This window comes from Astatotilapia calliptera, chromosome 17, assembly GCF_900246225.1.
Source record: "Astatotilapia calliptera chromosome 17, fAstCal1.2, whole genome shotgun sequence".
Lineage (NCBI taxonomy): Eukaryota > Metazoa > Chordata > Actinopteri > Cichliformes > Cichlidae > Astatotilapia > Astatotilapia calliptera.
The window spans coordinates 37,981,303-38,006,247 of NC_039318.1; the positions used below are offsets into that span (position 1 = coordinate 37,981,303).

At 40.1% G+C, this 24,945-nt stretch overlaps 1 protein-coding gene across 3 annotated transcripts; it reads right to left on the bottom strand.

Moving 5' to 3' along the window:
• Window positions 1–992: 992 nt before the first annotated feature.
• ptprc (protein tyrosine phosphatase receptor type C) lies at window positions 993–18,518 on the bottom strand. 3 transcript variants are annotated; one of them, XM_026147168.1, is made up of 32 exons: window positions 18,255–18,518; window positions 15,186–15,200; window positions 14,986–14,997; window positions 13,589–13,864; window positions 13,316–13,435; window positions 13,106–13,135; window positions 12,614–12,868; window positions 12,290–12,517; window positions 12,077–12,196; window positions 11,825–11,965; window positions 11,574–11,717; window positions 11,014–11,169; window positions 10,040–10,251; window positions 9,877–9,937; window positions 8,701–8,809; window positions 8,222–8,259; window positions 7,428–7,537; window positions 7,140–7,230; window positions 6,976–7,052; window positions 6,851–6,887; window positions 6,671–6,768; window positions 6,381–6,506; window positions 6,106–6,263; window positions 5,699–5,834; window positions 4,812–4,961; window positions 4,429–4,519; window positions 4,206–4,345; window positions 3,908–4,039; window positions 3,710–3,826; window positions 3,440–3,603; window positions 2,532–2,667; window positions 993–2,012 (listed from the first exon to the last, which is right to left on the bottom strand). In XM_026147168.1, the coding sequence occupies exons 1-32, from the start codon at window positions 18,313–18,315 to the stop codon at window positions 1,695–1,697; spliced, it is 4,059 nt and encodes a 1,352-aa protein (XP_026002953.1). In that variant the 5' UTR covers window positions 18,316–18,518; the 3' UTR covers window positions 993–1,694. The 3 variants fall into 3 exon arrangements, with proteins under 3 accessions (XP_026002953.1, XP_026002954.1, XP_026002955.1); XM_026147169.1 differs by lacking the exon at window positions 13,589–13,864 and having other exon boundaries at window positions 18,255–18,517; XM_026147170.1 differs by lacking the exons at window positions 13,316–13,435; window positions 13,589–13,864 and having other exon boundaries at window positions 18,255–18,516.
• Window positions 18,519–24,945: the final 6,427 nt, after the last annotated feature.

Consider the following 24,945-nt stretch of genomic DNA (forward strand, 5'->3'; position numbering starts at 1 on the left):
CAGTAAATGTGAATTTTCAAAAAAATAAAAGATAAATCTTCTGTTTTTTCTACATTTGGAGCAGCTGCCATTTTAATTTTCTTAAAATCAGAAACAACCTTCTTTACAGTTATATTGTTGCACACAAACAAACAGAAGCTGTCCAACCACAGCGAATTAGCACTGGGAGTCACAACGTCCCCCCCACACGTGCTCGAGGATTAAAGTGCTGACATCTGTGCGAGTATTCACAAAGCTTCCAAAGGTACAAACAATAATCGAAACTGTAAAATCTTGATATTTCTCACATGGTCCCGTCAAAGTTGAGACTAAATCTCGATAAAACAAAAGTAAAGACATAAAAACTGCTTCTAAGGTGAGACTGAAAGAAGGACTTAAGAGAATTTTAAGCAGAGAGGAAACAGAATATTCATAGTTCATATTATTCACTTAAATCATATTTATCCATTTAAGCAAAGGAAGATCCAAAGCACAGGTTATGCAAGACAGCCAATAAAAACAAGCCCAGCGGTTCTCACACATTAAATAAATGTAAGCAAACTATAAATGTCAACAGTGAGCAAAGTTTCTACATTTTTAAGGCAGAATGAATAAATGGTAAATGGCCTGTATTTGTATAGCGCTGTACACACTCACACACTGGTGTGAATGAATAACATCCTATTTATTGAAATGAGATATTTCTATTTATGCGTTTTAAAGAGATTTAATTATATGACTGAGTCTATTTTTTGCACTGTCAGTTTTCTATTTTGTTTTCCCATCTTTTGAAACAATCACACACTTAGCAACGACTTTTGATGAAGCTCGAGGTTTTGGTTTCTGGCTCAGAGCCGCCCTGAGACGAGCTGAGACGTGTTATTAGTGTGTTCTCTCTGATCGGCTGCTCAGCCCTGAAACTAATATGTAGAAACAAAGACACGTGTATGATTTTAACCTCCTGAAGATTTGAGCTCGTTTTCACATTTTTCTATTCAAGGAAAGATCCAGAGTAAAATGTCATCAGGTAAATTTATTGCAAACGAAAAAGAAAACTGTTGACCCAGTCTGCTCCACGAGTACGTTACTGGTGTGACTCAAAGAAACTCAGCACAACCAAAAAATGTTGATTCAAATGTTGCTCCAACTTCATTAGTGGGAGAAATATACAACAGATACTTCAAACCTTTCAGTGTTCCTGTAGTAAGAAGCTGAGTGAGGAACATATTTATCTTTTAAAGATATGCTTAACAAAGCCGATGACAGTGAGCAAATACAACGCATAAATACAACTGTAATAAAAAACGCAGTGTGCCATAAAACACTGACTTTAACTAAATGTTCAAAAAATGCTTGTTACTATGTATAAATGAGGAAACAGAAGATGAACTAAATAACAGCGTAGAGGACAAAACAACTCGTCTGCTGTATATTTCAGATTTAGTTGTTAGACCCCTTTAAATATCCAGTAAAGGGTCCAGTTTGATGACAGCTGTGCTGGTAAACTTTGTGAAAAGAGAGAAATTACATTTGCATTCAGAAACATTTATAACTTAATTTAAATCAAACACTTTGGAAACTGACGTGAGATATTTGGTCAAATTCTTCCACAAATCTAAAAGTTTTACAACGTTTATACATTCATAAGGTAATTTAAAAAAGCATAAAACTGAAGCGCTTATTTCCATCAGTGGACACAGTCACGGCCGGCACCCTCACACCTCCACCGTGACAGTGGGACCGTTGCTGGTGTCGTCCAGCGGCGTGGTCTCCGTGGGTGGGGCCTCTTTCTCCGCCTCCTCTTTCTTCTCTTCTTTGTCAGGCACCAGAGGAGTGCTCTCTGCTGCCGCCTGCTGCTCGTTGCTGGTAGTGCTGGCTGGCTCCTCAGCCTTGCCTTCGTCTTTCTGCTCGGCCGCTTTCGTCTCGTTGACGATCTGCACCGAGTCGGCTGCAGAGGCCTGCACCGGTTTCACTTCCCCGTTTTGAACGGGGAACACGGCCTCCACGGCGTCATATATAAACTGGTATTGCTCCTGTTAGAAACACAGGAAACAAATATTGTTTCAGTGTGTTTCTTGTTAGAGTGAATCTTGCTTTCTTTGCTGTCTTACACACTTCCCTAAATAACCAGCAGGAAGAATCCCACGAACACAACACAAACACTGAACCGATACTACTAAACTCTGTGTGGACAAGCACGGATATCACAGTGCTTCATATCAGACTTCTACTGTCGCCACAAACTAGTCATTACAGTTTCCAGCTGCTGTAAAAGTTCACATAAGCCTGAACACACTGCTGAAAACAGGCAAAATGCAACAATGACTCAAGTTTACATCAGCAGCAGGGAGAAAACAAATGGGCGTGGCTTTTTCATAGATTTGTTATCAAATAGAAGGCAGAAATGATCTTTATACTTGAGCTTACTTTTGTTTTTAAAACAGTAATATAAAATATACATTTCATAGTGAGCTAGAACAGGGAACTGGTGATGTGCAACGCTGATCTCTGGTTATAAGCAGAGTGTGAACGATTGTGTTCCTCTTTCTCACCAGGCTGGAGACCATGCGCTGTCTCTCTTTGCGCAGCGTTTTGACCACTTGGAAAACATCCACCAGCTTCTCGCTCTCAGCGTTGTCCAGCACGTTCCACAGGGCGCAGAAAACCCCTGAGCGGGACGAGCCGTCGCTGAGGAGCACACAAGTTACAAACAGGAGTTTATTAATTTATACATATCCATTTATGTATTAGACAGCTGTGGGCCTGTGAAGGACATCACATGAAAAGTGGATCTGTTGTCATAGGAAATAAAAATATAACTAATTAATCATCAAACAAAGGATTTCCTTAAAAGAATAATTGATGTTGGGTTAAATTCATGGGAATACTCAACTATTCCTGATCAGCTGACCTTTACTGTCTTTCACACTAACATAGATGCATTTTACTGTGTACACTCGGTAATCACACTTTGTGTGAGGTGTCTTTAGAGAGTGCTGTTGGGAGTGTTCACACTATTTTTATAACATATTCATGCCTGAAAGGAAATCAAATGCATGGTTTCCTTGAAATGAGGTGAGGCTGCAAAGCAGGGTGAGCTCATTTTCATCAAGATCTTTATCTAAAATTTGCAACGTAAATGATTGCTGCATTCATGCATGCTCTGTCAACTGTAGGGCTTGCACCAAAACATGTGGCAGCATCTGTATATGCGCAGAAATGCAGCTACGTAGCTGATTTCTCTGTTTAAAAGACATCCTGCTGCTTAGATTTTACCGAGCTCTTTATTTAAAAACACTGATCAAAGGGACACTAGTGTCCGCCCTGAAACCCAGCGAGATGGAGAAGTCGGCTGTTGCGACACATTTTACTGATCTGAACGCTGAGAACGATGACTCGTCCTCGCTGCGTGCTGCCCCGTTCTCATCTCGTCACTGAACTGTTCCCCGTGTGTTCTTACTCGCAGTGGACCACTATGGGGTTGTTCCTCTGTGATCTGCTGGTGCCGCAGTTTTGCTTGATGTCCTTGATCATGTCTGTGAGGTCTTGAGGTTTCTCCGGCACCTCCTCTTTGCTCGTCCACTTCAGGAACTGGAAATGGTTTATCTCCCGTCTGTCTTTCCTCTGTGGATAGAAGAGGACGAGAAGAGCACAGCTGGCTTACAAATGTCCGGTCTCATCAGTGGGCGAGGCTCGCTTACAGAGGCAGAGTAGGTGGCGGCTGTGTTACCTTGACGTGGCGGATCTGCATGGTGCGTCTGATGAAATTTGGCGAGTTGTCTGTGCTCGTCACCTCCACCTCAATCTCCCCAAAGCTCTTCTTCTCTTTGTCCCAGTAAATACAGTCCTGTTGAGCAGGAGAAAACAAGCATATTTACCACATGTACATTTAATGTGTGTCACTATAAGTATGTTATATTGTATGTACCGCTGCTTCACTGCTGTCTGAAAGCATGACGACAGTATAAACTTTCTTCTGGTAAATCATCGACCAGAAGTCCCCCGTGGTGTCTGCCAGTGGGGTCTGCGCCACTATGAAGACACGGCAGCCCCAGTATCCCTGTGTGGGAGACAAACACATCGAGTCCAAACATAGAAGATGAGACATTTCATTATCTGGTGCAACAGGAAAGAAGGTGGCAGGAAGCAGTTTGTCACAGTTTGACATCGGCTGGTATTTTTAGTAGTTTACATAGAAACGGGTTCATAAATAGGCTGAACGTTACCGTGATGTGCGAGGCGTTGATGTATTGAGTGGAGTCTTCATCCTCTTCATCTGAAGAATCTTCCTCCTCATCGTCTTCGTCAGGGTCACTGTCCTGACTTCGTCCTTCATCCAGCTTCAGGAGCACGCGGTTGAAGTCATCTGCAGGTTTGATATGAAAGAAGTGGAACTGAGCAGATGTAATCTTACATGCGAGCACACGCGTGCATGCAAAGCAAACTCACAGGGGATGACCGACGAAGAACGATTCTTCTTCTTGTTTTCTTCGGTCACTCCTGTGTTGAGCGTCCTCCAGTTTTTAAAGGTGGGGAGTCTCTGCAAGATCATTTTGTCTATTAAAACTTTGCTTCCATCCAATCCATCGTGCAGGATGTGATGGAGAAGAGGACGACAGGCACACTTGATGATATTTTTAGATTTCAGACGTTTGTGCTACATCAATGTTTTAGGGTCATTTACATTATTCTGTCAGAGCTCTGTCAGACACTCTTTACGTGAGTTCTCTGTGACTCACTCAGCGACTTAAACACGATCAAAGCTGCATTTTCGGTCCCTCGCACTGCTTTTCTGTAGTTTACAGCTATAAAAGTGATAAGATACGGCGTACCTCAAACTCCTCCTCCATGAGCGTGGGCTCGTCGTCCAAGTTTTTCTCTTTGAGCGTGTTCATTGTGCTGTGCAGCTCAGACAGGCTGATCTCTGTCTCTCCAAACTGGTTGTGCTCCAGCAGGGCCTGGTGAATCAGGATGTACTGGGCCTGTGTGCACACAAATGCACTCATGTTAATGCACGAGAGACAAACCTCGAATGTGCCGCAGCATTTATATCTCATTTACCCTCATTTATTTAATACAGGATTTTAAAAAATGAAGCTTTGTTTATGTGCAGTGTAGTCAGTGTATGTACATCTAACACGCGGTGTTCCTCACATACATTTCTTTACACAGTAGGTGAAATATAAAGGTGAATGAGTCTATAATACGAACATGCAGACTAAAGAACAGGACCACATGTACACACAGAGGGCTGACTGACACAGAGCTGCAGATGTAGGTGAAGAAAAAGAGGGCGGGGCCAAACACAAAGAGGAGAAACAAACAAAAAAAAAAAAACAGGAAGCAAAACCGGAACAAGACAGGAGATAATAACACCGAGGAAGACAGGAAATGACAGAAAGAGTACGGTGTACATGTTTAAAATACAACTTTTTATAAACATAACATTTTTAAAAATATATTAAAAAATATACATAATATATACAACTGTACATATTTAAGTTTAGCTGATTTAACTAATTGTTAATCTTTGTCATATAACCTTCCATCTGTTGTTCTGTCTGTCTGTAGATGCAGATAAGGTGATTCACTTTCCTGAGAATTGGCATCAAACTCGTTGTATTTACAAGTATTCTTCTGTTTTACACACACACACACACACACACACACACACACACACACACACACACACACACACACACACACACACACACTTTACCTCGACTTGGACCATGAGGCATCTCTGTCTGCGGAGTCTGACCACGTAACCGTAGATGTCCACTCTGCCCTCTGACTCCAGACCTTCCATCATGGCATCGATGCCAATGTAGGTTCCTGTCCTGCCGACCCCCGCGCTGCACGAGAAAGAAGTATCACCTATGAGTGCCGTTGTCTTATTTAACCTGATGTACAATGACGCACTTTAGATCTCAATTAACAGCTCGTGTTTTAATCTGAATTAAACTAAGAGGCGGTGATCTGAAGAAGTAGGTGTGGCTACAAATAGACGTCCATCCAGTCAGACTTTGCCTAATATCAGCCTACAGATGTACTGACATGGCTGATGGAACAAAGTGAAACAAACTTGTTAACCTGAGCCGAGCGTAGAGTGTGACCTCTTCATACCTGCAGTGAACAACGATCGGCCCACTGAAGAAATTCTTGAAGGCGTTGACGCGCCGCCTCAGTTTCAGGAGGAGGTGTGGCTCTCCAGGGACTCCGTGGTCGGGCCAACTCATGAACTGGATGTGGGTCACCTCCCTCTCTGAGTTCTTCTCTCTCTTCTGCAGGTGCAGTTATTGAGATAAATGTGCATGCTGAGCAACACTTCTACACAGATATGATTACAGACATTAAACACTTTTACAGTTTTGTCGGTTCAACATGTGACGGAGGCTTACGTTTGTCAGGCTGAGACGGCGGATGGTGTAATCTGGGTAGTGGTCCTCTGAGTTCAGCTTCACAATAAACTCCTCATAAAGCTCAGTCTCTCGGTCAGGAGATGGCCAGTACTGAGCACATTTGACCTGTGAAACGATGTGAGAGGAGAGAAGCTGACTGTCGCTCAGTGAGGAAGGAGAACGGAGCAAACAATACGAAGGTCTAAGATTTAAGCAAATCAGATAAGAAGCTTCTCAAAGAAAGGATATTTCTCTGTGACTCATTTTAAAAACTTTAAACACGATCTTACCCTGTTTCCCTCCTCACATCGTGTTACCATGACGATAATTGAGGACTGCTGTTCCCAGATCATCCTCCAGAAGTCATTTATAGTTTCTTCCTTTGGTCCTGCAGCGAGAACACCCTAGATAAGCATCATACATCACAGTCATTCAGTGCAGCTGTGTGAAGAACGGCAGCGTGACTTTACCTTGAGCTGCGATGTACTTTTTGGACTCTTTGAATCCCTGCAGGAAGAACAGGAGTGATGTTTGACTGTTTTATCGAACAGATGTCATGAACTTTATGTTGAACAAGCTGAACATTTTTACATACGTCAACGAAGCTGGCGTTGATGTAGTCGCATCCTGGCTCTCCATTTCCTGTGGTTAGCTGGACACGGTTATAATCATCTAGTTCAAGACAAAAAATAAAATAAAATAAATGATGACAGTCTTCACAGTGACTCTCAGTGATTTTGATAACATTGATCAGCTCACAGGGCAGAATGTCCACGTAGCGGTTCTTGATAGAATTGCAGGACTTCTTTGCCTCTTTCACCGTGTATCTTGAGAAAATTCTTGGGATGCTCTGCAAGTAAATTAAAGCAATGTTCTTTAAAAAACATACACTTTGGACTCCAACCGTCTAACATGTATTCAGATCAAGTTTTGGCCTTTTGTTTTCCATTGTCTGCTCCTCTGACATACTATGGTTAATCACCCATTCCTGAAAATAAATAACAGAAGTAGAAATACCCCCTACCAAAGACCACAGAGTGCACTTACCTGAAACTCAGCCAGGAAAAGTCTCCCCTCATCAGCGAGCTTCCTCTTGTAGGTTTCCAGCAGGACCTCTGCTGCGATCGGCTCAACAAGCAACAGGTTTTCTTCATCATCTACAACAAGCAGTCAGCAAAAAAATGAGCTCGTAAAAAAAACAGAATCTTACAGTATTTGTTAACATACATCATAATTTGTATGCATAGTTTTTATATAACTCTTTCAGTCACCCGAATTCAACAAAGTGATCTGCTGTTAGATAACATAAAAATACATATATGAGGTTAAAAGGCAGGTTAACTCCGCCTACCTCAGACCGGCCATAGGACACTTATGTAAATGAGATTCTTGAGCTCAAGAGTTTCACTTCTTGCTTAAAGGAGTTTAAAGAAAAATCCTATTCAAGCACAATTTCACTGCATTCATTTCATTTTCAAAGAAATGAGTAAATACCACAGTCATCATATTTACTCATAATGTGATGAAATTTAACTTTGAACTTTAAATATTAGTACATTTTACACTTTTCCCAAAAGGGTCTGAATTCTTCAGATTTGATATTTCACAGGATGTTTTTATGTGCTCTACAGCTGCTTTTACAGCTGTTCCAATGATCATAGATGAGAACCAGCATGACTTCACAGTCAATTCAATTTTGAAAAGAGGAACATAGTTTACTTGATCGTGTTCCTGTCATCCTGTTGTTATCTAAACCCTAAAGGTTTTAGTAAAAACAGTACAAAAACATATGAAAATAAGTGATGCCAGGAACCGAAACTCTACTATTAAATAAAACTCACTTGTTGTTGAAATAAGCATCATGCTTTCTCCCAGGTCACTGTGAAGAAAAGAGCATAGGAAGGTTTTTAAATTCAACAGAAGCAGTGCAAAAATCTTATTAACATTTTTATTTGTGAAAAATGAACAAATCCTAAAAAAGCGAGCGCAGCTCGGCTGTTAAAATAACAAAGGAAACGACATATTCAATTCAGTTTTATTTATACAGCCCCAAATAACAACAACCTTGAGGTGCTTTATATCGTAAGGTAGACCCTACAATAATACATACAGAGAAAAACCCAACAATCATATGACCCCCTATGAGCAGCACTTTGGTGACAGTGGGAAGGAAAAACTCCCTTTTAACAGGAAGAAACCTCCGGCAGGTTTCTTCCGGCAGGCTCAGGGAGGGGCGGGGCCATCTGCTGTGATTGGTTGGGGTGAGAGAAGGAAGACAGGATGAAGGCATGCTGTGGAATATGCACAGAAGTTTTCTTACTGGGACTGTCGGCGTTTCAAAATGTAGATCTTGTAGATGACAAAAAGTAGAGCCACAGACGTGAGGATGATGAGGAAGACCAGAAACCCAATGACAGCTTTGTCATTATCTGTAAAAGAATGGGACGAGTGAGTGCATGTATGTAAAACATAAGGTAAAAACAAAGTACACCTTATGTTATTTCTAAGGTTTGACATCAGGACATAATAAACAATAATCTACCCCTCAGCAGTGTGTGAAAAATTAAATACATCTCATGATTCAGTGCCTTTAAGAACCACTTCTTAAAGGCACCACAATAACTTGAAATAATCCTTCTCTTGTAGACGTTATAAGTCTCTCATATCATTGAGGAGGAATTTTGGTCCACTCGTCTTTACAACACTGCTTCAGTTTATTGCACTTTATGGGCTTTTACTTCTGCACAGTTCTCTAAAGGTCTTGCGACAGCATTTTAATCATATTGAGGTCTGGACTCTGGAATGGGTCATTGGAACACTTAGATTCTTTACCTTCCTGGCCTCTAAATTCTGTTTTGAATACTTTGTGCTCATTGTACTTTTTCGTTAACTATTCTTTGTTTTGTTGTAGCATTTAACATGATATCTGAGACCTGTAGAGTCTGAGATGCAGCACTTGGGTTGTTGTAGTTTCCATGAACACTGCACAGTCTGACACTGAGGTGAACTTTCTGGGACGTCCACTCCTGGGACAGTTGGTAACTGTCCTGAGTGTTTTCTTTGTGAATAATCTCACTTATTGCAGAATGATAGACTTTCCAAATGGTTTAGAAATCCTCCTTGGCACGGTGTTAATGTAAAACCTAAATGCTCCAGAAGTGTTAACATTTGCTTGTACCTCAGTTAATGAAGTGCATTTGATCAGCAGCACGTGGCTGTTACTGAATTCCTATGGAAGCAATAAGGCTGTACTTAGTTTTTTACACACTGCTTCTGAGTTTTGGCTTAACTTGTATTAAGTGAATACAGATATGATGTAAAATGTCAGGTGTTGTTGTTCATCTTACCTAGGTTAATGTAAAGATGATCTTTATTATGTCATAAAATCTTGGAGAAGGTGTACTTTTAAAAAACTTGGCTGTACAATGTGTAAATTGAATTTGTAAATATGTAAACTGATTTATCCAACAAACTGTGTCATTGAATCCATACTTACAGCGAGTATCAGCTGTTCCTCTGCCCGGTTGGCTTTCAAAGTATCCGTTGAAAACAGTCACCTATAAATACAGATGTTTCAGATGTTCATTCATAAGAAATGACACCATTAAAATAAAGCAGCCATAAAATAATCATATACTTAAAAGTAGGATGATACAAACCTCCACTCTGTATGCTGTAGAGTAGCTCAGATCCTTGAATTCAAACTCACAAACTGTTTTATTCTGTAGTTTGTTTTCACCACCAGGATGAAGACGTGCTATGAATCTTCTTTTTTCTATTGGTCCTCTAATCTTGTCTCCATGCTTACACTCTACTTTAATCACATTATTCTCCGGCACAGTTACAGTCACTTTAGGGGAACCGTCGGGTACTGTAAGGAAATGAAAACAGGGATCATAGTTTTAAGATTCATTTTTATGTCCATCAGCAACGAGACAAAACATGTGAAAGTAAACATGTTTATGTTTGCAATGTTAAAACGATTCATAATAGAAATTAATTATTAATTATTGAAGAATTAATTTATCATTTTGTTTTCATGGAGCCCAGCTTACATTTAATGTACAGATATGTAACTTTAAAAAACAGAAAACATGTGAATGAACTTCAGTTATCTCTTATCATTAAACACATTTTCCCTCCAGAATAATATGAACGAGTAAAGAAAATTAACAAACACATTTCTATAAGTCCCAGAGAACAAGAGTCTGAGTCAGCGCTGCTTAAACGACTGAACGTCATAATTACTGTCACGTTTCTTCACTGATGACTCAGCATGTTTTAATGTTCACTGTAAAGTTTCAGAGAGTCGGATTTAGTTGATATGAGGGATGCTCTCTGTTTCATGGCATTTATCTTAAAATATATCTAAATCACATTAATTATGATCAGGACTGTCACACTGAAAAACACATTTGTTTCCAATCTTTCACTAAAATAAATGAGCTCGAGTTTATTCTTCTTCATGAAAACATCATTTTGTAACTTTATTTTCTGCTGTTCACCACCAAAGTCTTCATGTTGTGTTTTAGAAGGATATAAAAAATAAAGCTAAACAAAGTTTGATTTTGATCAATTAAAGGTTCAGCTTTGTTATGAAGTGTAATTCTGAATATTTAGTTTGGTAACTTACCTCCAGGGGCAGTTCTCAGTGGAACTTCCCTTTTCTTGGAAACCGTCTTGCTGTTGTATTTGGGTTGGACTCCACAGGTATAATCAGTGAATGCTTCGAGTCCAGTAAAATCACACGTTCCTCCGTCAGACTGAGGCTTTGGGATTCCTGTGATTCCTGTAACATAATGTTCATGAACTCTTTGTGGTTTAAATCAGCAGGTCCAGCTAAAGAGACTTCAGGTGACTTTGACCTGCTGGCTTTAGTAAACACGACAACGACATGAGCAGCAGACTGAACATAACAGGTTGGAGATCTGAGTATAAGATAAGAATGCAGTGACATATCGTTATTTTGGATCATACTTCATGTGTTTAGTTATAATTATGTACAAAAATTAAATCGATGTTATATTGCCAAGTAGTTACCTTAAGAACAAAATAAATATTCTGTATATGTAAATTATCAATTAAGTTGATGTTTTTAAAAAATAAACAAACCAAAAACACGAAACAAATAAATTTTAATCTAAAATAGTTATAAAAATGTAAGTGAATTTAAATTATTATTATTGGACTTACCTGTTTTATCATTGGAAGAACAACTGCAGTCATATGAAAGATTGCGAAGGGTGTGAAGGACGTCCTTGCAGTTATCACTGGTTGTTTTCCAGCTCAACTCAATAGATTTCATGGCTGTTTTGTTCTTAATGTTAAATTTAAGATCTGTTGAAACAAACAGTAACAGTGCAGCAGCTGTTAGTTTGTGTCGCTTCAAACTATCTGAGGAGGAAAAGCTTCATCCCTCTGAGGTAAGTTAAATATCAACACACCACAGTCAGTGTTAAGGTGGACGGGTGGAGTTGTCTTATCCGTGCTGATATTGTTTTTTGAGATCAGACCAGTACAGCGGTAGTTTCTGAAGGGATCCAGCTTAGACAGCGGTTTGTTCGTTTGACCAGGTTTGTCTTTTTCTGACGAGAAACAAAGACGACATCATTTTTATAACTCGGTGCATGCAGCAGTTCATCTTTGGTTTTATATTCAAAATAAAAATTGATCCATGAAGCGGATGTTTCACTTACCTGAACAAGTGTAATACACTGTGATATTTTTACACTCTTTGATCGTTGGTAACGTTGGCTGTATCACTGCAGGAAGTCCAGTGGAACCACTCAGTTCAATTTCACTTGAATTATATAAATCTGAGGAAAAAATTAAAAAGAGAAAAGCATTAAACATTAAATCAGTTCTAAAGAATATGAATTTCAATTCAAGGCATAATGTTTTGTACGAACCAACAATGATGTTTGTGGTGATGTTAAATGAAGAACAGTTTCCTGAAGTGAAGGTTGTTTCAAAATCAGAGCAAATGTCTCTGTGTTTGACACAGAAGCTTTTACTGCCACTGCTGCACTGATCAGCTGAAGTTACATTTGGTGCTGATATTGAAGAGCTGATGTCCCAGTTACTCTGGTAACAAACACATCCATTTATGCTGCTTTGCCCTGTAATGTCTGTTTTACCTGAAACACACAAGTGATGCACAAATATATTTGATATCAAGTTTGTTAAACTACAAGAAGGTGAAACACAAAAAATCATGAATTATTTGTACTCACTCATTTCTTTTGTTTTAGTTTTATTTCCAGTGGAGGTACACTGGAGTGTTTTACTGCCATCACTGTGAATAAATACAACTTGATGCTCATATTCAGTACAGGGCTTCAGGCGTTGGATGTTGTGTTGAGTAGAGTTGACCCTCTCTTCAATCACTCGTCGACCTCCTTCAGTAATACTGATGTTGTAGTCACCAGGGGTGAAGTTCATCACATTAATCTGCAGTCCAAACTCGATGGGTGTGACAGTGTAGGAACCTGAGCACGAAATCAAATCGATTGTTACATTTTGTTCATGAACATCAATCAGCTGCTGAAATGTTTCATCTCAGTCAGTTTGTTCATGCAGATGTTGACCACAGTCCAGCGTTGGCTAAAACTAAAACACAATCTTTACACTCGATAGAAAAATAAACTTTCACTAAGTAAGAAACGCTCGACAGCATCACTAGTGTTTGAAAGCAGACGACATATTATCTTTAAACTGACACTCACACTTTGGAGGCTCAGGAGTCGTCTCGGTGGCTGAAACGATGCATTCAAATGAGATCAGAAAAGAACAAAATTATTAGTTTGTGATTATGCAGCATGAATGTACAACAGCTCAGAGCACCTTACAGGTACTTGTAACTCAGCAGCGCCGTGTTCTTTGCTTATATTCACATCAATGTCATCACAGGCCTGTATAATAAAGAAACGGCCAACCTTCAGTGGTAGCTGTCACTGTGGTGCCTGTAGGTGAGGCCTGAGAGTCAGATGAGTTGCTGGGTGGAGTGGGTGTGAGTGAGGTCTCATTTGAGGTGCTTGCAGGAGGAGCTCTGGTTGCTGTGTGAGAGCAGGCTGGAGGTCAACTTCAGGCAGAAATACCTAACAGCTAGCAGACTGGTTGTACCTGACACGATGCTAAACTACAAATGTAGCATTTTATCACACAGCTGTGCCAATAATCCATGAAACTATAAACTCTGAATACATTACCAGACATGGCAGTTGAATTCACTGATGGACTAACTACTGTAGCATTTGGGGCCATGGATGAAGGTGAGGAGTCAGACAACGTGGCTACTGTAGCATTTGTGGTCGTGCGTGGAAGTGAGGCTGTTGAAGTGGCTACTATGGGATATGTGGTCATGCGTGGAGGTGAGACGTCAGACGACGTGGCTACTGTAGGACTGGTGGAAATGCGTGGAGGTGAGGAGGAGGCTGTTGAAGTGGCTACTGTAGCATTTGTAGCCGTGCGTGGAGGTGAGGAGGCTGAAACAATTTTCATTCCAAGAAAAAGAAATCAGCCTGACATAAAGATGTTAGCTGTAACTGTAGCAAATGTAAAATGTTCTCACTGTAACATTTTCACTCTAACAGTCGTGTTTCATGTTGTTAGAAAGATGCTGTGCTACTTGTCACTGCTATCCCATTTCCTATGCTAGCAAATTAAATATAGTCCTATTAATACTAATTATTGTTTACAAAACACAAACAAAATGATCTAAGGATAAGAGTAAGATGGATCAATGATAAGTTTTTATAGACAATAAAAGACTAACTGTTGTGTTGGATAATCAGAGACTTTGTGTTACACGTTACTTACATGCAAATTTGATCTAAATCCCAACAACAGAGAGCTGCTGCTCTGATTTGTCCAGACTCACTGAACTTGAACTCAAATGCATCTAAATTAAATTACAAGGAATCTAAAGTCAAATTTAACGTACAGGGACTTCGGGCAAAAGAAAGTATGGAACAGATACATTATGTGCAAAGCTATGAATTATTACACATAAATATAGTTCATTATAATATGAGCAAACAGAGCCTGCCCAAGAGCCTCAAATCACGCAGCCCGGTACCAAACGACCCGGACCACAGAGCGACTGGAGACCGCTGGTATACAGCATGTTAATTTGCTTTCATTCAGCTTCACAGAGGGTAAAAAATGATTAGGAAAATACTTGATCACATATATGTGATTACCCATTCATGGAAAATTATCTGTGCAAAACAGCTGCTATATGAAAACAAGGATTTCACCTTTTTCACAGTAAACCTATGATTAAATGAAGACAAAGAACAATACATTTTACACATTTTGCAAAAACATAACTGTTTTTTGTTTTTGGTGTTTGCGTTTAAATTCTGTCTGACACAGATGACCCAGATCGAAGCTTCTGTTCATCAGTTTAAGTAAGAAGACACATGTCTGTCATTTCATAGTAAGTGTTTGAGGACTGTGTACATTTACACATGAGGCTGAGGGAGATGCATGCTACATCAGGAAGCACAGCAGGGGGACAACTGGAATTAAACAAGTCTGAAAACAACATAATAAGAAGTAAATGTTATAAACTGAATAACATCATAAATATATTGGAACTCACGTTTGTTGTTATCTGGAATTACAAGAGACAAGAATGTCAGAATTAGTGTTTTGGTCATGAAAACATTCACTGTGTATGCAGGAAAACACAAACAAACAAAAACACAAACAATGAGTGATTACTAAATATTTGTCATGATGACTACGAGAAGTGAACGACTATAGAGATTCAATAACATGATAAAGTATAATGGTACTCACTTTTGGTGGTTTGAGCTGTAATTAAAAGAGAAAAAAAGTGTAAATCAGTTTGATTGTGATTAAATAATTTATTGTATTTGCAGGAAAAAGAAAACAAAACACATAAACAACCAGTGATTACTAAATAGTTTTACACATCCCTCTGTTGAACACAGCAGGGTGAACTTTGTTACCCAGCATCGTGTGGATGAGGTATCGCTGCTGTGTAACCTGGTTGCTATGACACTGTGACAAAGAGCCACAGTTGCTATATCAGAAAGCAAACCGCAGCTTCCTGCCTGCACTCCAACCTAGAACCGCCCCATACTTACAACACTGGTGTCGGTTTGGCCGCGTCACTGAACCAGACACAACCAAAAATACATTTTTAACCAAAGTGTTTCAATAAATACGGTTTCAGATAATATTTGTCAGGTATGAAGTTCTCTTTTGTTCTTTGTTTCAATTTCTCTTCTCTTAAAATCTGTATTTTCGACATTACAAAGAATAAAAAACAAATAAACACATTTGGATCATATTCACAAGTACATGAGTTAGTTTACTTTAAATGGGTTTGTTGATGTTGTCCATTTGTTCTTTATAACAATAGAAATGAGAACTGAATGACTGGGTGATTGGGGACAGTCAAACAATGAGACTCAGGATGTGGTTTTGGCGCGTTGTTGTTTCACTCAGTCGTGCAGAGATGCAACATGTTTGCAGCGACATTTCAGCGCCTCGCACAAACGCAGCTCATCGATTATTCGTTTGGAGATGACTGCAACAGGTTTAGTGAAGGTTTAGTGAAGGTTTATTTATATCATAACTATGTCGTTATGATGTGTTTGAAGCCCAGGAACGTAAACATAAAGAAAACCTTTTCTTCACTATTTAAAGTCGTTATTTAAACTGATTTTAAATGTTTTCAGGAGAGTAGGTTTGTGATTTGCATGACAGTGTTGTAGTATTATGACAATCACAAATACAATAATGTGATTATCCCTGAATGCAGTAAAGACACGGACACAGTAACCAGCTCTGTCTCTAATTCATTGATTTTCTCTGTTTTACTGTTTTTCCTCCGTCTCATGTTTTGCGTTCACCACAGAGTCCTGCTCTGTGACACTCTCCTCCTCCCAGAAACGTTTTAAAGTCATGCTTAACATTTCTGACCTCATTTCTTCATTTTACACCCTGTGCTTCCCTTTTTTTTCCGCAAGTCATTTGCTGCGCGGTGCCTCGGCCTGCTCGGCCCGCGCTGCGCTGCCAGGAAATGAAGACGACTCAGAATGGCACACGGAAGTGGTCAAACTTTTTGATCACACTACTGCTGCTGCTAATGCAGGCGGCCTGTTAAACAGGGCCCAGCTTCTCTCGCCCAGTTTAAGCAGAAGACGTGTGAACTTTGGTATTTACTACTGAGCTGACACACGCGTGTAGTAATTCTTTAAAAGTAGTGAAAAAAGCAGGAAAATATAGAAAAAGATGAAGAAGTCGAGCAGAGTTTTAAACTATTTTTAAATGCGTTTAATATTAAAACACAATCATACACTGAGAGACATCTTTTTGGGAGATGTCTTTGAACTTTTTAAGGGACTTTCATCTCAAAGAGACATTAGATTAATAATGGCACAATCAAATTTAACTTTATTGATTAAAAATGTGGCTGTTTAGCAGTGTTCCTAATATTTTGTCTGTAACGATTACACGTATAGCTCGCTAAAGATAAATAATAAAGGATAAAATCAAATGTTATTAAAGTGAATTCAGATTCTTTAAACGTAATTAAGTTCATGTAACTAAATAAAAGTATATCTGCATTTGTTAAAGTAAATATTTAAACACAGTTCACAGTGTTACGATGAACTGATACAATTTAATGTAAAAATCTGTTAAACTGTAAAACAATGTTAGTTTAATAATAATAACAGTGAGTTAGAATAATAATATTTCAACATGAGTGCATGATGAGTATATAGTACAATAATTAAAATGAGATACATCACTAAACAGAAAATTTTGACATTTTGGTTTTGGACACTTTTATGTATTTAATTTTTTTTAATAACGGCTGATCAGTTAATTAATTAATGTGACTGAAAGGAAAACAACAATCATGTTTTGGGTGGATGATGACACACCTTCACACTGGCTGAGAAATTCTGTATGTTAGAAACGAACGAGCCAGACTGAGGGCAAAGACGATAAATGACAGATTTTATTTCAGCTCATCAGCACAGACTGGCTGAAAACAGCTGAGTTATAGATGAATTATGAGTGATGATGGAGGCAGTGAGGTCAGTGTAACTCAGCGTGCACACGTGCACACGCACACACACTGAAATGTTTATCACACACAGCACCCACAGTCACTGAGGTGAAGAAGCAGCTTGCAGGGACACACCCCAGAAAATGTCTCTGCTTTCAGACAGACACAGCCCCCCCACCCCCACAGCTACACATATACAGTACACAATCACACATTCATACGTGCACGGTATCAAAGCAGAACAGAAACACGATTGCAAAAATTCCCAAAGCACCAAATAAAAGCATATGTTTTAAAGAGCGTCTTCTTCCTATTAACAGCCGCCTTTGATTGAACACGAGTGTTCGTTCTTTTGCCAAAGGGCTCAGAAACCTGTCATTTTTAAGCTTTCACATCACAGGCGTGTGCAGTTCCTGTCTGCTGTTCTTGGGGTTGGAAAGTTTAAGAAACGTGAAGTAGCTCAAACGCGGATGCATCTCCAAAGCGTGCTACAGCGTAGCCTCTGCCCTCGGTTTTTATTTAAAAGGTCACATTTTGCTTGATGATGTTTTACAGTTTTCAAAAAGTAAAAAAGCTTTTCAGCTGACAGATTCACGTCTCCATCTCACACAGGGATAATAATCCTCATACACAATCACAAGCTCAACATCCGACTTCAAACACAGCGAGTTTAGGGGGGAGACTTCATCACCTACATGATTTGCATTTGCAGACGTTTTTCTGTTATTTCTCCTCAGTTTACAGACACAGAGAGAAACTTCAAAGTCTTTCTACAATCCTTAAAGAAAGCAGCACCGAGAACACTGCAGATGGTCACTTACAGTAGGTCAAACCGATGATCCCGGCCCAGAACAGCATCTTCAGACCCCAAAGACCTGCCATGTCCAGGAGTCAGGGTGTGTACAGCCACACACCGTACAGTGAAAGCAGCCGGCAGGTCGTCGCACGCCAAAACCTATTTCCAAATCTTACCTCAATTCTAACCTAACATAGAAAAAGCTGTCTGTGTTAAAGCGACATAAGTTCTCTGTCTTATCGGTTGACACAGCTTCCTGGACTTGTTCCCCAAACTCTAAACCTCGCCTTTGGTTTCGAGTCGAGCAAGTGGCAGTGACGTCACACTGAAGAGACTGCCTTTACCTTAACGTCTGCTGACAGGAAGCATCATTTCAACTACGCCACTAAGAACAGGAAGCCTTCGCTCGTCTAATGTTCACTTGAATTTGATGAAGGGTGAAATCGCTCTGACCTTTGAAAAAGGAGGCTGATAGCTGCCAATACGGTCAAGATTTCAGTTTTAGGGTCGCGTCTGACATATTAGGCTCAAATAACACGAGGCACACAAATGGATGATGAGACTGATGAGAGCGCGGCGAAGCCTCCAGGTTAAAGTTTCAGGCCCGAGTAATTTCTGTTTTATTCTTGTTAAACTTCAGCAACTTTGCTTGTGAGACGCGAGACAGAGAGTTGTGAAACTTCTTAGAGCACCTCGTCTTTTTCACTGACTCCTCCCCTGCAGGCCCACGACGGCTCGTCCGTGCAGTCAAAGCTAACAAGAACATATCACTGCAACATGCAAGAAACCAGAGGCAGTCTTTCCTTTGTTAAACTCTGTTCTCTTTTTTCTTCTTCTCTCCTTCTAAAGACAGAAAACACACGGCCATTGGCTCCAGAAATGAATTTCTTCATTGCTGCAGTTCATCTCGCGTGAACGACATTTATAAGAGGCGTTAGATCTCTTCAAAGTCATTGATCGAGGATGGTGTTTGATCACCACGCTTTGCCTCGGAGCCCTAAAATGCTTTACTTCTGTTTACATACACAAGAAAATAGGGGATAAAAGAGGAAGGAGGGGAGTCGAAAACTCTCCAGGGAGACTCACACACTGGGGGGGGGGGAGCTGATGTAAAAATGGATGAAACACAGTCAGCTTTTCATGCTCTTATATGAAATAATGCAGGGAACTAAGCAGAGCCTTCTTTGTGCTGAGACGGTCGTACTGAGCTGATAAAACCTTTTACTTAAACTTACACAGCACACTTTGCATGGCGTGACAAGCTGATATGAATCACACAGTTATATATAGTCTATTTAAAAAAGAGCAGCAGTCATCGTCACATGATCTCCTTAATGTTTTCAGTCATTTTGAAGAAGAGAAAGTTTCTTCTTTCTTTCACTCTGAAACATTCGGTGGAAATTAGTTTGACTTCACAAACCCGGCAGAAACATTGTTTCCGACAAAGACATCAGCTTTTTTGTAAAAAATCTAAATATGGATTTCCTCCTAGACAAATGAAACACATGCATTTGGCTGTTTCCACTTCTCACAGTGCAGATTCTTGTAATCAGGAAGTGACTCTTAAGCAAACAGCCCAATGTTCATGTAATCAAATTGAAGCTGTTGTTACAAATAAAATGTGTCACTGCAAGACTGCATGAGGAGCACAGTGTTGCTGTTAGTAGCTACACAGAAATGTAACCAGCGTAACCGCATGTCATTCATTAGATAGACACTGTATTTAGAAATGAAGGACATAATGTACCACGATGAAACCTGTGAATGTTGCTCGTGTTCACGTGTACGCCCTCCCCCCTCCCTCGCCAGACAGAAAAATACTTTTAATCACATTTAACTGCTTAAAATGCTGTCAGCACTCGAGCCTTTCAGAGCGAAACGATCGCAAAATCGGATTAAATTATTTTATCACAAGATATAATTTAAATATGATCTTTAAAGTATGTGCAGTCTGTTAAATTTAGTAAGAAACTACAAAGTTTTGTTGTTTAAAAAGTGAACAGTTCCTCCTGTGAAACCACTGAAAACTTGGGTTTCTTAAATATTGTATCAAAGTTAGATTGTTATCATTATGAAAAGAGAAAGAAGAAGTCGTCTGGCTACCTTTACCATCTATTAACCAACTAGTGACATGGTTACATGTAACATGGTTTTCTTGCAACAGTGGTTTTAATAATAGGACAGCGGAACAGTCCAAAGAATTACAGCCTCCTGACCGTCAGTATCCACGACAGGAAGGCCCGAAGCATTTTGTAATGTGACATAAATGTTACATAACAAACTTGTGTTTTAGTCAGGGTTAACAAGTCGGCAACAGCTGCCACTGAGGCAGGTGGAAAAGAGCCTGGAAGGCTGGAGGTATGCATTGGAGAGAGGAGGAGGAAGGCTGAAGATGTTAATATTTTCATTGGGAGTGAAAACGATGGACAAGTTCAGACATTAGTATGTCAGAGGGACAGCTCAGCAGCAGAGTGTAACGAGGCAGCAGCTGCAGCTGGAGTCCAGAGACACGAGCTTCTCGAGATGTAGCTGAGCATTGGGGAAAGGAGCCACACTGACAGGAACTTCCACCAGGCAATGCAAATAAAGACAAAGATGTTTTTTCTGCAAGTTAAAATATTTCAAATAAAAAAAACCCGCTGGCTTCACACTGCACTGTGAAAACCATAAAACCATTAACTCGTCATCAGAAATAAAATAGACAGAAAGAAAACAGGGCCTGTGGAGAAACGAACAAAATCACAGGACTTCATTGTAAATTCTTAAAATAAGTTCCTGTAGCTTGATTTCACCTCTCAGTTCTTGGTCCCGTCAGCTCTAACAGGTGAAAGTGCATTCATGCACTCACATTTAGGTTTGGTGTGAGAGCTGTCTGACACCAAGTAGCAAAATCTGGCAGTTAAAAAAAACGAAGCAAAGCCAAAGTCACTCTAACGGTCACTCGTGACACACACAGCATTGAAGCACGTTTACGGTCCTCGCGGTCCTTTTTTCACTTTAAATTTTCAGGGTGTCGTTGCATCAAATCATTCCACACACATCCACATCAGAATATGTACCCAGCAGGATTTTTATTTCCCATTGAAGTCTGATGTGTTTTCAAAGTGCTCCTTTTATTTTTTGATCACACAATCATATTTAAAATTTCCCCACGTGCCCGTGTGCTTACAGGTCTTTATCCTCCAAGCTCAGGTCCTCTAACAGCAGCTCGGAGGTGCTGCGCAGGATCTTTGCTGTTCTGGACAGAGATCTTGGGTTTCGTTCCTGGGATCTGCTAAAGCTACTCGCTCAGCTTGGGGGTCAGTGCCCCACACGAAACTGTTGCCTTCATTCGCCGCATCATCCTGATCTCGCCTCTCACCCTTTGTACTTCGAACTTCTCTTGTTCCTTTTACCTGATGGTGCTTTTGCTCATATAGCTACATCTATCAGTACGAAGCTCTGCCTCTGCTTGTCCACCACGACTGTGTCTGGTTGGTTAGCCTGTTTGTCCTTCTGTATGTGGAAATCTAACATACAGACAGACAAGATCTAAGTTCAGCCATTCTCAACCACCATAGGGGGCGTGTCCTATTTTTTTTTTTTGATCAAGGTCTTTTTATTGAACAAAGAATTGCTTCCAACAACAATTATGGCAAAATTAACAGACAGTTGTGCCCCCACCCCCCCAGAACAGTGTAACTAAAACCCAGCCAGAGAGGAAAGGAGAGACAAAATAACATAAAATAAAATAAAGTTACAGATACAAAGTAAATAATAAAATAAATGAACAACAGCAAGAGAAAAAAAAAAAAAAAAAAAAAAAAAAAAAAAAAAAAAAAACCCCACTCACACGCACATTAAGCAATAGTATCCGGACTTAATCTTTCAAAGTAAGTAAGAAAAGGTTGCCATGTGTCATAGAACCGCCGAACCGAACCTTTTACAGTGTAGCGGATCTTTTCCAGCTGAGTATAGTACATGACATCCTTAACCCATTGCCCATATACAGGTGGAAGTGGCTCTTTCCATTTCAATAATATCATTCTACGGGCCAAAAGAGTGCAGAAGGCCAGAAGATCAGAGTGTGATTTGGAAAGACTGGCATCACAAGGCGTCACTCCAAAAATAGCTATAAACGGGCAGGGTGCAATTGGAACACCAAATATGTTGGATATGGTTTCAAATATGCTTTTCCAAAAGCTACCCAGTTTTGGACACGCCCAGAACATGTGAAATAGGGAAGCAGGCTCTCGTCTGCACCGGTCACATGTGGGGTCAAACCCATCCTTGATTTTGCTCAGTCTAGTTTTAGACCAATGGAGACGGTGAACCACTTTGAACTGAATCACCACATGTTTAAGGCAAATAGATGATGAAGAAATGCTATTGATTATCTTGTGCCAAGTCTCATCTGTAATCCGTTGGCCAAGATCACTTCCCCATCGTTCCCTAAGTGATTGCAATGTGGACAGCCTAAAATTACTCAACAGCACATAAACATCACTTATAACCCGCTTAGCATTTGGCTTAAAATCAAAAATATCATCCAAAAGGGATGGTGGTGGACAGGACGGAAAGCAGTCAGTATTAGAAGCAACAAAATTCCTGAGTTGTAGATACCTGAAAAAGTGTGACTGAGGGATCTTGAACTTGTTCACCAGCTGTTCAAATGAGGAAAAGATATTGTCCGTGAAAAGAGCAGCCATTGACGTTATTCCCAGCTTTGTCCATATGTTAAATGCCTCGTCCGTCAAGGATGGGGAGAACATGCAGTGTCTATGCGGTGGTGCATTAAGAGAGAGTTCAGTCTGTTCAAAGTGCCGTCTGAGCTGATACCATAACTTCAGTGAGTGGACAACAAGAGGATTCGTGGTGAAGCTGGAGATCGGTCTCGCCAGAGGTAATCTGGCACACAGCAAAGACACCAGGGAGGATTGACTCACCGATAGCCGCTCCAGTGTTACCCATGATGATGATAAATTATCATGGTCTTTCATCCAGTACAATAATGCTCTTATATTAGCTGCCCAGTAATAAAACAGAAAATTTGGGAGTGCCAAGCCTCCTGCGCTCCGCGGTCTTTGTAATACACTCTGTTTCAGCCTAGGTGGTTTTTTGTTCCAAATGAAGGAGGAGATTTGACTATTTAGATTATTAAAAAAAGACTTGGTTAAAAAAATTGGAAGACACTGAAAAAGATATAGAAATTTAGGGAATATAGTCATCTTAATGATATTTAATCTACCACCCAGCGAAAGAGGCAAGGACTCCCACTTTCCAAAATCCTCCTTTAGTTTAGACAATAAAGGAAGATAATTAGTTTTATACAAGTCTCTATGATTCTGCGTAATCCAAATGCCCAAGTATTTGAACTTGTTATAGCTGAGCTTGAAAGGTGCGAAAATAGACGAAAGTTCCCCGGTTATTGTACCTAAAGGCATTGCCTCACTTTTCCCGAAATTCACCTTATATCCGGAAATTGTCCCGAATTCCTTAAGTACATCTAAAAGTTTAGGGAGGCTATTTGAAGGGTTGGAAATAAACAAGAGCATGTCGTCGGCATAAAGAGAGACTTTATGCTCGATATCCCCACGACGTATTCCCTCAACCTCAACACAGTGTCTTAGAGCAATAGCTAGCGGTTCAATTGCGATGGCAAAAAGGAGAGGTGACAAAGGGCACCCCTGTCGTGTGCCACGCTGAAGCTGAAAAAAGGGGGACAGACTATTGTTGGTCCGAATGGCCGCTACAGGGTCACAGTACAATACTTTTATCCAGGATACAAAATTACTCCCGAGGCCAAATTTTTCAAGCGTATGGAAAAGAAAGTCCCATCTCACCCGATCAAACGCTTTCTCAGCATCAAGTGAAATAACAGTTTCCAATACAGTACCTTTGACGTGGCTATAGATTATATTTAATAAACGTCTAATATTAAAAAACGAGTACCTGTTTTTGATAAAGCCTGTCTGATCAGGTGAGATAATGGAGGGCAGATGTTTCTCTAAACGGCGGGCCAACACTTTAGCAAGGATTTTGGTGTCGGTGTTCAGCAGAGATATTGGACGGTATGAGCCACAATCTAAATGATCCTTATCCTTTTTTAGAATTAGGGAGATCACTGCCTGACGCATTGTTGGAGGCAAGGATTGTGAGAGGAAAGATTCTTCAAAAGTCGATTTTAACAATGGATTCAATTGGTTAGAAAACTTCTTAAAAAAATCGGAAGGATACCCGTCGGGGCCAGGTGATTTTCCAGACTGCATACTCCGTATGGCCATTTCAATTTCAGCATCAGAAATGGGCTCCTCCAAACTGGTGGCCGCATCTTCTCCTAAGGAAGGGATATCAAGTTTCTCAAAGAAATTTTCTAGAGCCAAGTCATCCTTAGCCGGGGGGGAGCTGTATAAAGTCTGATAGTATCTAAAAAAACTATTATTTATACCTTGGTTATCCGTGCATCTTATTCCCTGGTCATTCCGGATCTCAGGGATAGCTTGATTAGCTGTTCTTTGTCGTAGCTGATGAGCTAGCAGCTTGCCTGTTTTTTCTCCATGCTCATACGAGTAGCTACGCAACTTCGAAATTAGATACTCAGCCTGTTTTGTAGATAGAAGATTATATTCAGTTTGTAATTTCAGCCTACGTTTATATAATACCGGGTCAGGGGAATGGCTATATACAGCGTCTAGTTTAGTAATTTCGTCAGCCAATAGAGAGAGTTGCTCAGTATC

Coding starts and splice junctions, on each gene's coding strand:
- ptprc (XM_026147168.1), bottom strand. CDS start 18,315: ATGGCAGGTCTTTGGGGTCTGAAGATGCTGTTCTGGGCCGGGATCATC. Junction 12,869..13,105: donor GACTCCTGAGCCTCCAAAGT/GTGAGTGTCAGT, acceptor TTTCGTGCTCAG/GTTCCTACACTGTCACACCC. Junction 3,827..3,907: donor CAGACAGCAGTGAAGCAGCG/GTACATACAATA, acceptor CCTGCTCAACAG/GACTGTATTTACTGGGACAA.